Genomic DNA, 17,785 nt, shown 5'->3' on the forward strand with positions numbered 1-17,785 from the left:
TGCCAAGGGGGGAGCACAACCCACTGCAACATTTTATCATAGGGCCACTTGTAAATTATAACGCCAGGGGAACAAAGTACTCCTGCACAAAGCAAAGTGCAGAATCCATTCGCTGTGATGGGCCCTACATTAGATGTGTTTGGAAGAAGGATTGAAGGAACTCAAGAAGGATATGAATATCCATTAGCTATAATAGGTAAATGGAACCTCCCCATTCCGAGGCAATATTCCTCTGAATACCCTATATAGCTAATGAGCAACAGTGGGGAAATTTATTCATGCTCTCAATGGATGGCTGTTGTCAGAAACAGGATACTGGACTAGATGAAGCTTTGATCTGCTGCCACCACGCCGTTCTTATGTTATTATGAACACCCACCACTGGGGAAATCCGTGGCCTGTGGGGTCAGGACTGAGGGACATTGATGGTGATTTACAGTGACAACTGGGAACAAGATGGTTTTGCAATGTTTTCATAGTTGCTTATTTGTAGCAAGCAGGTTTCTGAAAGAAAAAAATGATCATGACATTCTGGGCAGGTGCATGTCCAACAACCAGAAAAGGGGATCAAAACACAGCTGCAAAGAAGCCAAAAATCTAACAGAAAGAGACAACTGCATCCATGCACTATTTCCTAAACTCCTTAGTGAGAGTCAGAAGTGAGATAGTTTCAAGGAGTCATGCGGATGTTTTAGGAGAAACGAAACATTTCCTTGGATAAAGAGATTTTCTCCAGATGCTTCAGAGGCAGCATTTGGATAGAACTGCCCCATTTTTTCTCAGAGATGCATGTCCTCAGACACCGGGGGGGCACCGAGCCCCTTTCAACCCAAATGAAAAATTCCATTTCTAGGAAGTGCTCAGCTGGAGTGGGGGCACACTCTAATAGCAGGAAGGACTGAAGTCAAAAGATGGTGGGGCCAGAAATGCCGGAACTCCCAGCCTATCTTCGCTTAGATTTCTTGTGGCATGTCATTAGGCCTTAAAAGAGGTATTCCAACCTTTTTGGAATGGTGAGAAAACTGCTCAAGAGCTGGAGACCCCTGAAATCTCTGGCATTTTGGGGAAAGGGGTGGGGCCCAGGGAGGGTGTGTGGCTAGAGAACTGCAGCGGGTCCAATCTGGTGCAGGGGAGTGTACGGTTGCACCACACAGGTAGGGGAGTCACACAGGAGTGGCTGGCTTGTTTGCATCTAATTCACTTGTGGCCAGGGGATTATGGTCCACCAGATCCTAACGGGTTCAGCAAGAATGCCTCCCAGTCCTCTCCCAGTGGACTGGCATAGCCTGGCTGAGGGGGGAAGGGTCACCTTTCAGATTTTCTGCCTTGGGTACCAAAAAGTATTGGGCTGGCCCCAGCAGAACTGGGCAAGGGCCTGTGAAGACGGACCAAGAACCCCGAATGAAGTAAATGAACCTGGCTGCAGAGAACTGGCTCTGGGAGACACTCGTGCCGCTGCTCACCTTTTCCCATCTTTGAGCCACGTGAGACTAGCAGGAGGATGGCTACTGCCCGATTTACAGGTCAGAGTCACTGTCTGGCCACGTCTTGGTTCCTTGTCCTCCGTCGTAATCGTCACATGCAGGGGTGGGACTACGGAAAGAAAGGGCAGTAAGAAATCAGCAGACCACCCGGTTCAAAATTCATGGCTGCCTCCCAGCTCCCATCATTCTGTACAGCAAACCTTAACCTCCAGGGGTTAAGACCACATCCTCCTTTGATTTGGCCCTTCCTCTGATAGGGCAGGGTCCAAATCCTGGCCCATGCTGTGTACATTTTACACACCTACATTCTTCTATAGAACTGTCCTTGGAGGGCTGCACCAAGTGCTTTTTCTCAATTTGTGGACTAGCAGTCATTCCCCAACAACTTAAGAACATGCATTATTTCCAGGAAATGATAAAGTGTGTGTGTTTGATTTATACTTACTTTAAGGAAAATGCTAATAACTGTTTTATTTCTGGAAGAACCAGATGAAATTTAGAGGGACAGTTGTCCTTTCTGAGTGAATCAAACACGCTAAGCTTCAGATGAATGAGAGAAGGGAGTATTGTGAAATAAAAGTGTTTACAGTTAGGGGCTTTCTAAAAATAGGGGGAAATGATACACACACCATTCTTAATTTATAATCACTCATCACCCATCTCAGACACACCCTGCATTCACATTGGGGCTGGAGGGAGGGAGGGAGGGAGGAAAGAAGGTCTACATCATCCCGGAGTGTTGACCTTACACTGGACGCGCAGAAAGGTGTACGCGGTGATTGGCGTGGTCCTGGAAGGGCCCGTGGCATTGCAGCGGTAGATGGCCAAGTTGTCGCTGGGCGAAGTGGTCAAGATCAGCTCCTTGGAAACAATATTCCCTGCCGACCCTGAAGACGTTCCATCCCTTACTGCCTTGGTCTCCTGCAGAAGTAACCCAGGTGGCAGTGAAGACAGAGGAAAGGTAGGGACGTGCCTTAGCTCTCCTAGGCTGGCCCTGAACGGGTCTGGGCAGCAAACCAGCGCAGAGGATGGAGGCAGAGCAACCGGCTGCACAGCGAGGGCGATGAGAGGCCGCGCAACCAGGCCCCCCACAGTTTAGGCAGGGCTAACGCCTATTTGGGGGAGTAGAGAGCTTAGAATCCCCGTTATCAAGTCAAGAGAACTGGGGCACCAACCCCGTTCGTTCGTTTGCTTTTCCCCAGAGAAGGGCAGGCAGTTTGAAAGAGAGATCACTGCTTTCCCTGTGAGAAAATGCGGAGTCCTCTGTGTTTGCATCATTTCAAATGCATGCAAACCTCATTTGACCACAAGCAGAAATGGGAGGGCTTTTTTTAATGTGTGCAAATACCATAGGAAATAATCAGAGGTTCCTTATAAGGCATGCAGGGAACTTCCTTCTTGGCAGTCAGCCAGAGGGCAAAGCAGCACCTTCAATCCCATTCTCTTCCTCCCTTTCCTTGCCCCAGTAGCCACTTCCACCCCTCACTCACTTGCCTGCCCGTGCAGGGCTTCAGAAGTCCACTCTGTCCTGGAGGCAGCTTCCGCTGCACAAGTACTCCTGTGTCTCCTCCCACCTGTGTGCATGTTGTCTGCAGAAAAAAGAATTTTTTAAAAGCCATCTTGTGTTCTAATGCAAAAATTGCCTCCCGGGAGGCCACCATAGGTGAATGCTCAACCATTCCCCAAAGTTTCACTGAAACTGATTTACTAGCTGTCCCCAAAGCAAATCATGGCACAGCTGTTTGTTGCTCAATGGGGCATTTGTGAAGAATGCCCTCCATCAAATCCGCTGCTGCATTTATCAAATTTCAGTGCCTGTTGCTGGGACTCATTCCTCAGATATGCTTGGGATGCCATGACAGCATCATCCCTGATGGAGTGGATGGATGGATGGCTTATGCTTTGTTGAGAAAGCTCTACAATCTAGGGAACAGCCTTCCCCAACTGGTGTTCTCCAGATTTGTCACATTACAATCCTCACCATCCATAGCCTGCATGGCCATTGACCCTGCTTACTCAGGATAATGGGAGTTGCAGTCGAACACATCTAGAGGAAGTCAGGTTGGGAAAGGCTGTTGTAATACTCGTGTACACTTCAGTTTAAGGAGACTTCATCTGCTTCTGGACTTGCCTCCCACACAGTAACAGAATGCAAGGATGTCCCATCCAAGGAGATAAGCTCTCTCTAGGGACGGGCAGAGCTAACACTGGATTGGAAGTGAGCCGGCACACGCAGTCCAGTTGTCACTGAGAACATTCCAGTCCCAGATCCTTGACATCTCTGATGGAGGAGTGTTGGCTCAGTGGTATAGCACATGCTTAGCATGCAGAAGGTTCCAGATTCAGTCCCCAGCATGTCCAGGTCATATTCCTGCCTGAAACCCTGAAGAGACACTGCACGTCAGTGCTGACAATACTGGATTAAAAGGACCCATGGTCTGGCTCCTTGTAAGACTCTAAGAAGCACCATGCTGGTTCAGACCAGAGGTTCATCTGGGAAAGCACTCTGCTTATAGCGCAGGCAATTAGCCACCCAAGAAAATGCGCACACAGGATGTGAGTGCAACAACCGCTGTCCATGCTCCCCAGCAACTGCGTATGCATGGCAGCTTGCTATGTTCCTACGCAGAACGGGTGTAACTCAGGCAAAGAAATGGTGTTTGCAATGCTCACCCACCTTGTACCACTCAAGACGAGGCGCAGGGTTCCCTCCACTAGCAAAACAGCTGAGCTTGACTTTGGTGCCAGCTCGGAAGTATGTTTCTGGGGGTGGAACATCAATCCAGACCTTCTGGGGTGGATCTGAAAAAAGGCAGTGGCAAGGATGGAAGAAGGGAGAAAGAAAGCATGAACAGATCGAAACATTTCGCGCATACTGCAGCATACCCATTCTTAACCCCATCCTCCTGCTCACATGTTACTCGGAGGGTCACAGTGTCAGTCTTGGTGTACATGATGGCTTCATTGAAGGCTTCGCAGACCAGGGGCAGCCCATTGTCCTCTCGGTTTGTTATATATGTCAGGTTAGATACGGTGATCATCCCACCATTCGCTGCCTGCAAGAGGAAAGCGAACTTCACCCAGTGATTCTCATGTTGCCGCACTGCAGAAAAACTGATATAAGCAGCCAGTTTCCAATTTCGGGGTCCCTATTTCTCACAGCACAGGATACTACTGTCTTCCTTGGGGCTCTTCCCTACAAACCAGGGAGCTTTTACTTCTGCACGCCTTGATCCTGGATGGCAGACAAGATCTGACACAGAAGAGGAGAAGCCAGCTGGGTCAAGAAGACCAGCAATGGAAGCTGTGGAGGGGTGGAAGCCGGACCCAAGCTGCCCCACCACACCAGTGCCTTTCAGCCGGGGGTTCCCTGAGCAACAGATCCCCAGAGCGGAACCCCCAGAGGACTCCCCTGAGGAACTGCTGCCAGGGAGCACCAGCTTTCCTTCATATTATGCCTTGACACAATCATCAACATTTGCTTAGTTTGAAAATCTGAACCTAAAAGACCAGCTGGCCAGGCCAGCAAAATAGGAGCAAATGTCTCTGTTGAGATGAACAAGTGAGGAGAGATGGACCACACAGGGGAGAGATTCCTCTAATATTAGAACTGAGCCTCTCACCCCGTGCCTGATGAAACCCCCTTTGGGTATCTGCTTAGCCCACTGATCTCCACTTTCAGTCAGTGCAGACATTCACTCCCCCAACTCATGGGTCATAAAATCTTGGTTGGGGGGGGTCAAACATCCCTATTGTCCTGGAGACGAACAGATTGCTCGGGGTCTTATCTCACCACCATCCTGCTTAACACGCGTTCTTCCCCAGCTCCGAAAGGTTTGTTTGCAGTTCTTATTCCGTCAGAGTCCTGCACCCTGAAATCCTGTCTCGCTATGGCAGACATATGCACAATTCTCATTTCTGAAATGGAGAATCCAAACGCCTTCCCTTCCTATGCTAAGACAGTCAATGCACTCTTGCATCAGTCTAAGTGCCATGTTGGAGCGCTGGTCTAGGACAGGGGTCTTCAATGGGTACCCCACAGGCAGCAGGCAGCCCAAGTAGCCCTCAGGACAGCCCCTGCCCTCTGTTGTCCCTAAATACTGGTTAAGAAACCCCCCAAACATGACATCCATAGCAGCCAGGCAGCACCCAAACAGCCAAGCTGTGCTTGCTTGCAGAGAACAGCTGGTGCTTTGGGTGCTCCTCAGCCATGCTGGAGGTGCCAAAGGGGTTCAATATAACTTCCATGTAACTATAATTTAAGTTAAATTGATGGCTTTGGGCCAGTCCTCCCAACCTTCTTCACATGGCTGCTGCCAGGATAAAAATGGAGTCGGAGGCGGCCGAGGTAAGCTGCTTTGGGTTCCTTGCAGGAAAAGGTGGGATATAAATGTAACCAATACATAATACTAAATAAATTAGCCTAGGGCAGGGGTGCAACCTCTGGACCCACCTGCTGTGGAAGAGATGGCCAAGAGCACAGCTGTGCTCACGTACAGATCCCATTTATTTCAGGGATGTTTGCACCTGAGGACATCCTGGAAGATCGTGTTGCACAAGTCAGATCTGTCTCCTTCCCACTCCGCCACCCCAATAACTACTGCCCAAGGTAGCCACTGCACTCAGCCTCACAGCACTGCAGCTTCTGGTCTTTCATACCTCTGAGACTGTGGCCTCGGTGGCATTGATCTCCCTCCAGCCCAGCAACCAGCGCAGGAGCACAGGAGGGTTGCTGCTGGACGTGGAACAAGACAAGGAGATCTCCTTGTTTTCTTGGGCACTGCTTGAGCCGGTGATTTTCACTTCTTCAGGGGGAACTGCCATCCCAAAATAAGGAGGGGGAAAAGAGAACAGTCAGACTTTTTTGAGATGTACAGAGTGACTTTTTCTCCTACCCACCTGCCCCCTGCTATTTGGCTTTCTTTAATGGACTTAAAGACAGAGAGGATGCACAGTGTCCGTCCATTTTGAAGGAAGCCCTTTTTTAATGGACATAATGCATCTCAGAAGAAAGGGCCCACCTGTGGAGTGTGGAGGAGAGAAAAAAAACACACTTTTCCTTAGCCTTATATCCTTTGATTCTGGCAAAAGGGTTGCATTTTGGCCATGCTGATAGAAAAATATTCTGGAAAGCTGACCACCCTAACTTAGCTCGGTTAGTTAGTTCGTTGCATAAAAAGAGCTGAAATGCAGAAAGAGGAACAGGAAGAAGAACTGGACACATGTCAAAGAAACTGGGAGATGAACCTTTGACTCAGGTATGGGACAGAGGAAGAACATCAATACAGGTTAGGTTGCTGGCAGGAAGTGTCCTGACACTTACAAACCACAGGCAGAACCATGCTAGCCTGCAGGGGTGCAGGCAGGACGGTGTTCAAGGCCTGGCAGCTCACTGTAGCCATGTTGTCATCCGCTGTGATTCGGAGACTCAGGGAACTCCGGGATAACTGGTTGGCTTCGTCAGTCTCCCAGTTGGTGGAAATGACTTCATCATTCTGTAAATCACAAGACCGTAGCTGAGAGGCAGGGGAGGAGACTGGAATTGCAAAGATGGGATCTACCCAATCTGGAGCTGAAGTTGGCGAGATGCAGGACCAGGCAGGGTGGCCGTATGTCAACTTTCCAGACAACACTCTTCTGTTTGAAGGCATCATGCGATGGTCACAAACATTCCAGTGGATGAGGGAGGAGGGCAAATCAGAGGAATGAGTTGCCTCTGCAAGGGAAGTGAACAGGAAGAAGGGGCAGCAGAAGGGTCGAAGTGGGGAGAGGATACAGACCAGAGAGCTAAGAGGGAAGATGACTCAATAGAACCAAGAAGCCAACAGAAAGTAGGGTGGCTGAATGAAGTTGTACAGAGGAGGCAGTGAAGCGAAGATTAGGTGGAGAATGTGGAGGGCTGAGAGAAAGGCAGAGTGGGCTGAGAAAAACAGAAAAGAATCAAGGCACGTAGATAGCCAAACTGCTTGGCACCAGATACAGGGCAGGAAGGACTTGTTGTTGTGAATAAAGCAGCCAGGAAATTGTTGGCAAAGGCCCCAAGGGGTCAACGGGGCCAAGGAGCTCTTGTAGATCCTGACACAGGAAATTTTCCATGAAAGTATGCAAAGCACTGTTTTCTCATCAGCTGTTAACAGAATAATTACCACCAGGGGACGCTTATGGTGAAGAGTTTGCATTTACCGCATAGAAGAACGCCGCAGAAATGTCAGAGCAAAGATTATGGAGCAGGGAAAAGATTTCAAACTTTGAGGCTGTCCTCCAAAACTGGTGCTCACAGCCAGACAGCTCTCTTTTCCCAAGAGCACAGTGAGAGGAAACCCTAAACCAGCAAACAAGTCAGTAACAAACAGTCTTACATTTCTTGCCTTCCTCCAACAGAGCAGGTTGAAGGGCGAGCAGCCGTCAAAGGGTTGGCCCGGCTCTGGGAGGGAGGGCAAGATGTGCCTTGTGCCCCCTCCCCCACCACCGCCATGACCTGAGTGGGCCCACTGGTTGCAACCCATTCACCTGCCCTCTCCCTCTGGCCCCAGTCCACACTGCTGCCCAGAAGGAGAGGGCAAGGAACATGCAGACAGCTGCTGCACCTGCCCCATGTTTCCACAGCACAGTTCAATCTGCAGGTTAACAACAACCCACACTCAACCCACACTTGAGCCTGGTCTGGGTTATTATGCTGTCTGAACCCAGACATTGTATGCCATACATTGAACATTGAACAAGTCACCTAAGAAGGTTGTGAATACTGTATATACATATGTTTTACATAGACAGTGAAACAAGTATTTGGGGTCGGGGGAATGGATTTTTGCCTCGCTCGTGCTCCTTTGAATCAAGGCCAGAATTCTCAGGCAAAGCACTGCTGGACCTTGGAGTCCCAGCCCACATCCCCAAGTTCTCTATCTCACCTTCAGCCACTGCAGAGTAGCCAGGGGGTTCCCACTTAAAGAAACACAGGTCAGTACAAGGTTGTCCTTGGCTTTTACCACAGGGCCATCGTATCCCCTGATGACAGGAGGCTGGGGTGGAACTGTCAAAGAGAGAGAAAAGGGCTGATATTCCAGTCTTGGGAGCTGCCAATATCCTGACAAGACATGCTTTATGCTTCATGTCTTGCTCTGAGAGCCTAACCTATACACTGTAAACTGGACACCACTGCTAGGGCAGCTGCACCAAACCATCAAATGTTAGAGCTGCAAGGGATCCCTGGAGGTCATCTAGTCCAACCCTCTGCTCCATGCCCTGCAATACAGAATGCAACCTCCTTGCCAGATGGCTGTCCAACCTCTGCTTAAGTACTGTTACTAAAGGAGAGTCCAGCATCTCCCAAGGCATCCTATTCAATCACTGAAGGATTCTTGATATTAGCGAGTTTCCCCAAATATTTACCCCCAAAATCTGCTTCCTTACAGTTTCCAGCCAATAGAGAGTCTTTGTTGCTGTTGTTCAATTGCAAAGTCATCCCCAACCCATCACAACCCCATGGACAACATTCCTCCAGGCTCTTCTGTCCTCCACCATCCCTCGGAGTCCACGCAAGCTCACACCCACTGCCCCAATGACTCCACCTAGCAATAGAGAGGCTAAGAGATGTTTATGTTAAGACCATGGTCAGACAATTCCAGTTGGAGTCCCTCCAACTAAGCCTTCTCTGTGGTGGCGCCCCGACTGTGGAATGTGCTCCCCAGAGAGGTTTCCCTGGCACCGACTTTCTATGCTTTTCAGCACCAGGTTAAAACCTTTTTATTTACCCAATATTTTAAAGTTTAAATATTTTAATCTGGTTTTATTAACATCCTCAGTCGTGTATTATCTTATGATTGATTGCTGTATTTATTGTTTATTTATCACATTGTAAGCCATCCAGAGACAATTGGTATAGGATGGGATAAAAATAGCCTAAATAAATAATAAATAAGCATCTCTTACTTTGGCCCTACCTTTTCATAGACAGATGTAGTCTAGGAGTGAGACCCCAGTCATTAAAAATTGCTCCAAACCATGACAGACACAGTGCTGGAGGACAAGGCTTGTAACAACCTACTGGAAAAGATGGCACCCATCTAAGAGGTGTATTTTTTATGCAAATCGAAGGGGGGATTTCAGCTCAGACAGTTCAGTGTCCGTCAACAGCCAGACAGAGAAAGTTGGAGAGTCAGACCAGAAAAAAGCACTCCTCGGTCCAGCACGTACATATGAAAGAGAGCAAGGGTGTTCCTGTTCAGCAGCAGCTGTTCCAATATCCTTGGATATCCACATGGAACTATAAGGCTTTAATACACTCATCAAATTTAATGTGGATAGTGCAAAACCATGTGGCTCATTAGCAGATTTTATCCGAGATATTGACCAGGTGACATCAGCCTACGGACATTCCATTTTACCCTTGCAGGCTGTACTCAGACTTTACAACCGCACGCATCTGGTTGGGATGCCGGAACCCAGGCTGACTTGGCTTGCCAGGCAGAGAAGGGGAGTGGACACGCCTTTCCTGCCCTCCATACATAGGGGCTGGAGCCGGTCTGGCTGACAGAAGCACTTCATATAATGTAGGGCTTGGAAGGTGAGACTGGCACTTGGGAGAGCTGGGTTCTAGCCCCCACTTGGCCGTGAAGCTGAGGGAGCTGGGTCTCTTCTCCTGGAGAAGAGGAGACTCTGAGGGGATCTGTTGGCAACATACAGGTAGGTGAGGGAGTGTCACACGGAGGTGAGTAGAGACCTGTTTTCCCCTGCAGAGGAAGGCAGAACACGCTCCAATGGGGCCAAGCCAAGGTTCAGTTTGGATGCCAGGAAGTACTTCCTGACAGTTAGGACCCCAAGAATATGGAACAGGTTTCATATTGCTGCCCGGCATTCATGGTCCCCAGCTTCGCCTCAGTTGGGGTTTCCTCCACCCTGCTCCCTTCCTGTACGTGTTTGAGGCAATAAGGATCTGAGGCAAGAGCATTCGAGGTGAATGACTAGAGCTTCTCCATGTTTCTACTCTTTCTGGCTATCTGAATATCCATTGTCAAATTGCCACCCTTTCCCATGTGGTTCAATGGCTGGACTGGGGAACCCAGGTTCTAGTCCCTGCTCTGCCATGAAGCTGAGCAGTCACTGACCTTTGCCCTAACCTACCTCACAGGGTTGTTGTGAAGATAAAATGGTTATGTAAGTGGCCTTGAGCTCTTCGCAGGGGAAAGGTAGAATATTGGTTTAATTTAATAATAAATAAATATTCATGTGAAATGGTCCAAATGAAAAGAGGAAATCTCTCTAAAACTGGGGCAACGGGGAGAGAAGGGAGACCTGGATCTACTGGCAGCTTTTGATTCAAAATGTTTTCATGATAGCCAGAAGCTTCCAACCCACCCCAGAACCAAACCAGAAACGTGGGTTCTGACATGGGTTCAAAGCCTTGCCTGCCATGCCCTCACTGGGCTCAGGCACCAGGGCAACTCCGGTGCTGCAGGGTAACAGGCAAACCAGGCCGCACGCAACCCACACGCCCGGGGCACAGAAGAGATGCCACCGGGGCTGCTTTCCCCTGGTGTTCCTGCAGACCCAGGCAGAGCATTGTTAAGCCCCTGCGGAGGCATCGTAAATGGCTCCCTCTGCGAGCCACCGCTTTGTCTCTTGCTCCGGTTGGTGAGCCTGGTGGGGGGCCTTTGAAGCAGGAGGGAGAGCGGATTCTGCACGTGTGTCCACACCTGCTCCAGCGCACTCACAGGGAACGCACAACGAAGTTAACACGGGCAGACTAGGAGGATGAAAGCAGGCCTGCAGCGGAGATCAAACAAAAGGCGTTCAATCAAGCCGCCTGTTCACAAGCTCATTACAGTCTTTCCAACTGGTGCATTGGCCAAGCTGGTGAGGTATGATGGGAGTTGTAACTCAGCATGTCTCACAGGGCACCAGGTTGGGGAAGACTGCCTTAAATTTATGGTGTTTATTGAGTTAAGTGGGCAAACCTCAAAGATCCCATCAATGTAGGTTATTTCTCATCCCATGCCTGCTTTGCCTCACTCTGAAAAGGTCTCCAACTCCATTTATTATCTTGCCTATTCCCTTGGTTATTGTCTGCTTGCTTTCCCTTATACTGGGTCTCTTGTTTCATTTTCCTGTTATTACAATTGCCCTCAGTGATCTTTCCCTGCCTCCCTCACCTTCCACCCTCCTTTTTCTTCTCCCCATCCCACGTCCTTTGTTTGTTTTTTATTAAGATAGTAATAAAGCAGGTCCCTTGGGCATGTAATAGCGACTATGATGTGGTTGGCTAAGTTTTTCTGAAGATCTGACAAAGCATTCTGTGCAGGGCTGGCACCAGTGGTAGACATGTTTGGGCATCTGCCAAGGCCCCACACAGCAGAAGGTGGATCACCAGCAAGAGCATCCTGGACTTGGTCCTGCTCTTCCCCGCTGCAACCCACTTGGTCAGCCCATGCTTTGCCTTGGCCTGGACAGTGAGAGCAGCGGTACGGAGAAGTGGTGGCTGAGCAAGCAGGAGCAGCGAGGGGAAAGCGGTTGAGGAGCAGTGGCAGCTGCTGGCAAAGGCAGTGAGAAGATGGACTTACTGCGAGGAGGGCGGAGCCATTCAGAGTGCCTTGCCCAGCAGCCCCCCAAACCCAGGGCCAGCATGCTTCCATGTGACTTACACAGGACATTCATAGTGAAGCCAACAGCCACTGGGATCGGTGCAGCGATGTTGGAGGCTCTGCACAGCAGCTGCCGCTGGTTGTCTGAGCTCTCCGGAGTGATCCTGCAAGAAAGCACAGATGAGGAATCACTTGCCAGCATCACCAACACTGCCCTAGACAACGAGGCTGTTCGGAACAGGTGCTCCTTGGTCTGCACTCCAGCCCGCTCTTTCCACCACTCCCAGGCGGAGCAGTGAGTTCCAGGGAGCGAGGGGGCAGTCAGCATGGCCAAGAGCTGCCTGGCCACACCGCCCTGCCCAGCTCTGCTGGAGACCGACATCCAGTGTAGCAAACGGGTTGGTGCGCTACCCCTGGGGGCATGCCCAGCATGACAGTTGCAATAAGCATCTGCTCCTTGAAATTTGCACCACTGCCTGCCAGATCCAATTCTTCTCCTCTCTTGATTGTCTTCCACAGACTTGGCCAGATAGATCATTTCATGTGATGGTCAGACCCTCTTACTCAATTGTGATTATACCTACAAAGCCAACTCCCAATTTTTAGGCTGCTGGTTTTTGTTTTATTTTTCAAGGGAGGATGGTGATGTTTGCTGTAAGCCACCCTGGGCGATCAAAATACAACGGAGGGATGAGCTGCCTGTTTTCCAAATAGATACATACAGTACATGTATTAATTCTGCTGCTGGGTGCTGTGCTGAAGGGCGCTCATGTTTTCCCTGAATGAGTAGCACTGTTGCCCTCTGCTGTCTCCCACAGGGCAGCCATTGGCCCTTCCTTACTGTCCCCTGGCAGCCCTTCAAATAGAGGACTATCCTCTCTTTTGAGCAGGTATACCTGTTTGAGGGACTCCTCAGTCCCATTTCTGTTTAAAGAAAAATTACCATTAAGAACTGTTGCTTATAAAAGTGCGCACCCGGGCAGCCAAATAAACAGATAGACACACATGACACCTGGTTGCAGACTCCCACGGTGTGGTGAGATCTATTGTATCTTTCTTTTAACTTTGATGATTCTTTTGGAATGTGTATCTATACACAGAGATGATTATATGGAACTTCATGCGTATTCATGTCCTTTTGCATCCTCTCTTCGGAGACGCATTTCCTCTTTCTTGGCAATTGGTGAATGGCCACTCCTTTCTGTGGTCTAATGGTTCTGCAGAAGCAGATATTCGCCTTCCCTGGGTTGGGGAGAGGGGGCACCCTTGTTCTTCTTCCCCAGTAAGGCTAATTGCGGTTCTGCAGGTGGAGGGATGATTTAGACTGGGGAAATGGTTGTGGGGTGTACACATAACCATCTATTCCAGCCTGGTCTGAAGGAGACAGAGGGCCAAATTAGAAAAATGCTTTAAACAAAGGGGTCAATCTTCCATGGGGGTCATTCAAAGATTTCATGGATAAAAGAAGATCTGCACGGTTTTTACTTGGCCATATGGCTTCAAACTTGCTAAATGTGACAGCAGCTTTTAAAAAAAGGATCAGTAAGGGAAGAGGAATGCTAGTCCTACAACTATTTAGGACCCTTTCGGGCTTCTCCCTACGTCAGCATGGCCTCAGTGTGGAAGAGCTTGTCTCCAGAGCCAGGTTGGGTGCTGGACGTCACATCTGCCAGCTCATGGGCACCTAGAGAGATGAAGAAGCAAAGTAAGAGAAGTGAAACTGCCCTGACCAAGCCAACCTGTCCAATATTCGCATAACAACCTTCAAAGATGCTCCCCTCCCTAGTATCGACATGGTTTGGAGCAAGGTTTTAGTATTAATGCCTGACATTTATATTAAGATTATAGCTTTCTATATCCCCCTGCCCTGTGTGTGCACATGTGCAGGAATAAGTAGGTACATATATGCCACAGATGTGCATGCATCTGCCTGTCTGTTTAATATATATATATATATATATATATATATATATATATATATGAAACAAGTGAATTCAGCTGGGTTGCATGCTTTGTGGAGAACGAGATAGCCAGAACCAGTTTGGTGGCTAGTTGGAAACTTAGAACGGCATCCACTTTCCCATGAATGAAAACACTCTCCATGCTCTTCTACAGTTCTAGGTAGTTCAGATGAACCTCAAGACACGGAACTGCCCACTGGATCACGCTCCACTGCCTGCTATCTACTCTGCCATCTTAAGGATAGCCCAAAATAGTATCCAGGGTGGTGCGTACAGGAAGCAAAATTTACAAGACCTCTGACGACTCCAGTTCTCCCTTCCCCAGAGGAGACCAAGCCTAGTAGCTCAGCACTGCCAGGGAATGTCTCTCAACTCAGGGAAGTGGGGAGCGTGTAGCAAGCTGATCCCAGAACTCAGCCTTGGGAATGCAAGGGGTGTTCTGGGCAACTTCCTCACCTTTGCGGAAGACAATCTCAGCTGGAGGGCGGGCATCTTCCACCCGGCAGTGCACTGTGTATTCCTTGCCAGCCACCCAGGTCACAGTGCTGTTGGCCTCATACTCAGTAATGACCGCTTTCTTCGGGGGGACTGTAAGGAAAGGAAGCAAAGAGGAAAGTGATGCCATGGGGTTACTTCCCCTATTCTACCCCACGACCATGTCGAAAAATTGATTCCCAAAGGTTTTCAACTAGATTAGAATAAGACAAGCATAGGGCCTTCAAATGTCTAAGAGCACAGCTCCCATAAACTCTGGCAGCATGGTCAATGGTCAAGAATCAGGGGTGGTATAATCCCAGACATCTGGAGGGCACCAGCCCTCTGAGCACAGAAGCCTTCCCACAGAGGCATGACTGGGGAGGAAGAGAGAGGGAAAGAGAGGGAAGGGGGTGCAAGACACACAACGGGTGCGGGAAGAAAGGGATGTGCTGGGAAGTGGTTTGCATGTGTAAGACTGTGTAAGTATGGGAGAGAGGGGGGTGAGGGGGATGGATGCCACAAGGAAAGAGAAGTCAGGGGGTATGTGAGAGAGAAAGAAGGAAACTCCAGAGAGAGAGAGAGGATTGTATGTGAGAGAGAGGAGGAGGCAGAGAGTGGGAGACAAAGAGACACAAGGGAGTGGCAGAAAGAAAGGGAATAATGGATGGAGTAAGTGAGAGGGAAGTGGAAGAGTGTATATGAGTTGCAGTGGGGAGGAAAGAAGATAAAGTGATCGAAGAGGGTAGAAGAGAGAGAGGTGGGAGTGCTAGAAAGGGGAGGGGTAAATGCGAGAGAGAGAGAGAGAGAGAGAAGGTAGCAGAAAGAGGGAGAAGGAGAGAGACAAGGAGGTGGCAGAAAGGAGAGGAGAGAAAGAGCAAGGAAAGGGGTGGTCCTCCCTTTTTAGGACCCTCTGGTCCCACCCACCATTGGCTTCACCCCTGTCCAGTGCCAGCCCAGAGCCCCTGACTGTGTCTTCCTGGGGGAAAGCAGCTGTTGACCAAACCAAGGTTCCCCACTCCAAAAGCAGATAAGCAGAAAGTACGACCTGGTGCTAAATATTGCACGGAGGCTGCTTCTGAACAGAGGAAGCTGTACCAATTTGCTTAAGCATCAGAGCAACAGAGCACAACCCTCCCAGAATCCCTCTGGTACTTACTCAGCACAGTGAGCTGCACACTGCGAGAAATGATGCCGTTACTTTCTTCAGAGGGGCCCACCTGGCACTCATAGGAGGCGTCGTCCTCCAGCCGGCTCCTCGCTACTTGCAGATTATATTTGCCTGAAGCAGGGAATGTACATGGTACACAAGCACGAGCTTAAGTGGCATTTCCCCACCCCTGGGATCCATCCTCCAAAGTTGCTCCAGGCTAGTCAGGCGATGGATCTCAGATGCCCAGCTCCCCACCTTCCTTACAAGGAAGACATATCTTCAGTTCTGCCTCTTCCCAGCATTTCCACCATGCCATGTGGAATAATCTCCATAATCGAGGTTTTGATACACTGCATGCAGCCCACAGGCAGCCCCGCCCACTTGTCCCCGCTGCCCAGCTGATCAGTCATCAGCTGGGCAGCAGAACAGACGGTTGTGATTTTGCCTGTGGGGTCCATGGAGGAGGAATTAAAGCTTCCACCAGGATCCTGACCAAGACTGCTGCTTTCCTGCTGCACCTTGCCTGCATGACTGATTGTGAGAATGTGTGTGTACCTCCTGCCTCCACCACCACCAGCCCCAGCCATGGGTGAAGCCTCCAAAGAGTTCTGCAGTTGCATGAGTGGCCTTCCAGCAGAAAATTTTGCCCTCCCCTGTTCTAATGGATAATATTGATGGAAGCCAGTCCCACCCCCAACACACACACACCGGGATTTTCACCTTTATCGGGCTCCCCCACCATGCTGTATCTTGGGAACCGAGGAATATTCTGGTCAGGTCCCAGCAAAAGCCCATCTTTTGCCCACTGCACAATGCCGGAGGGGTTTTCCACCTCGCACTTTAGCAGAGCTGCCTCTCCTTCGCGGACGGTGACGTTATCAGGTTCCACACGGAAGGCCTGCTGAAGGTTCTCCGAAAGACAACCTAACAGACCCAACACATAAATGTTCTTCAACAGCTATGCTCATTCATCACTTTTAAGTAAGAATTTCCATTTCTGTTAGACTGACTCATATTTTTTCAAACAACTGAGAAAATCTGAGGGCATCTCAAATTCCAAGGTTCAAAATATATCACTTCTGCCTGTTTCATCATTGAGAGCAGACTTATCATAGAATCATAGAATAGTAGAGGCCATGAAGGGGCCATGAAGGCAATCAAGTCCTACCCCTTGCTGTTGCAGGACACCATGTTACACCATCCCACTCAGATGGCTGCCCAGTTTCTCCTTGAATTTCTCTAGTGTGGGAGAGCCCACCACTGCTCTAGGCAGCTGGTTCTGCTGTTGTGTTGCTCTGACAGTGAGGAAGCTTTTCCTGATGTCCAGCCTGAATCTGGGTTGTCGCAACTTGAATTGATTATTCTACATCCTACACTGTGGCAAGAGATCTTGACCTTCCTCTTTGTGACAGCCTTTGAGATACTTATAGAGGGATCTCATGTCCCCCTCAATCTTCTCTTCTCAAGGCTGAACATGCCCAGTTCTCTAAGTCTCTCCTCACAGGGCAGTGTTTCCAAACCCTGGATCATTTTTGCTGCCCTCCACTGATCCCTTTCTAATTTACCTGCATCTTTCTTGCTGCATCTCATACAAGTATTTGTGGAGAAAATAGCCCCAGGACAAGGCATTTTGTTCCCCAAGACAACCTTCACATTCTGTCCCTCTTCTGAATTTGCTCACCTTCTTTGGTCAGTTCCAGGAGAAAGTACAACAGTAACACGCCCACGTTCCAGGGCATCCTTCCTACCTGCTGATGTTCTGCAGGTGTAGCTTGGAATGTCAGGAGGCTGGGCATCTGCAAGAGACGGTAAGTAGCAGTGGGTGTGTATGGAAGAGGACAAGGTAAGAGACCTTATCTTCCACATCTGGTCCAATGGGCAATGTTGCCTTAGACCAGGTGTTGGGGGAAACTGCTGATAAAAACAAAGGAAAAACACTTAGAAGTTCATTATCATAGTGTTGGATCATCCACTCCAGCCGTCCCTAACTCAGTGTCCTCCAATATATTGGACTACAACTTCCATGCTGAGATTGATGGGAGTTGCTCTCCAGGCCATCAAGAGGGCACCAAGTAAAGGTGTTCCTGTTCAATATTCTGTTTCTGCCAGTGGCCCATTAGATTGTTCTGGGAAATT

The 17,785-nt window shown here is 49.3% G+C and overlaps 1 protein-coding gene across 1 annotated transcript in view; it reads right to left on the bottom strand.

Moving 5' to 3' along the window:
• Positions 1 to 17,388, bottom strand: part of NPHS1 (NPHS1 adhesion molecule, nephrin) — a 35,446-nt gene extending 18,058 nt beyond the window's left edge. Inside the window, exons 1-13 of the mRNA XM_044435262.1 lie at positions 17,331 to 17,388; positions 16,370 to 16,573; positions 15,656 to 15,778; positions 14,479 to 14,610; positions 13,664 to 13,745; positions 12,122 to 12,225; positions 8,393 to 8,514; positions 6,808 to 6,979; positions 6,144 to 6,301; positions 4,399 to 4,540; positions 4,162 to 4,286; positions 2,234 to 2,405; positions 1,464 to 1,593 (exon numbers count right to left, since the gene is read on the bottom strand). Coding sequence (XP_044291197.1) covers positions 1,464 to 1,593; positions 2,234 to 2,405; positions 4,162 to 4,286; positions 4,399 to 4,540; positions 6,144 to 6,301; positions 6,808 to 6,979; positions 8,393 to 8,514; positions 12,122 to 12,225; positions 13,664 to 13,745; positions 14,479 to 14,610; positions 15,656 to 15,778; positions 16,370 to 16,573; positions 17,331 to 17,388 — 1,724 coding nt within the window. The remainder of the gene's footprint in view (positions 1 to 1,463; positions 1,594 to 2,233; positions 2,406 to 4,161; positions 4,287 to 4,398; positions 4,541 to 6,143; positions 6,302 to 6,807; positions 6,980 to 8,392; positions 8,515 to 12,121; positions 12,226 to 13,663; positions 13,746 to 14,478; positions 14,611 to 15,655; positions 15,779 to 16,369; positions 16,574 to 17,330) is intronic.
• Between the last annotated feature and the right edge of the window lie 397 nt (positions 17,389 to 17,785).

Source organism: Varanus komodoensis, unplaced genomic scaffold, assembly GCF_004798865.1.
Source record: "Varanus komodoensis strain SLA01 unplaced genomic scaffold, ASM479886v1 scaffold29_1, whole genome shotgun sequence".
Classification (NCBI taxonomy): Eukaryota; Metazoa; Chordata; class Lepidosauria; order Squamata; family Varanidae; genus Varanus; species Varanus komodoensis.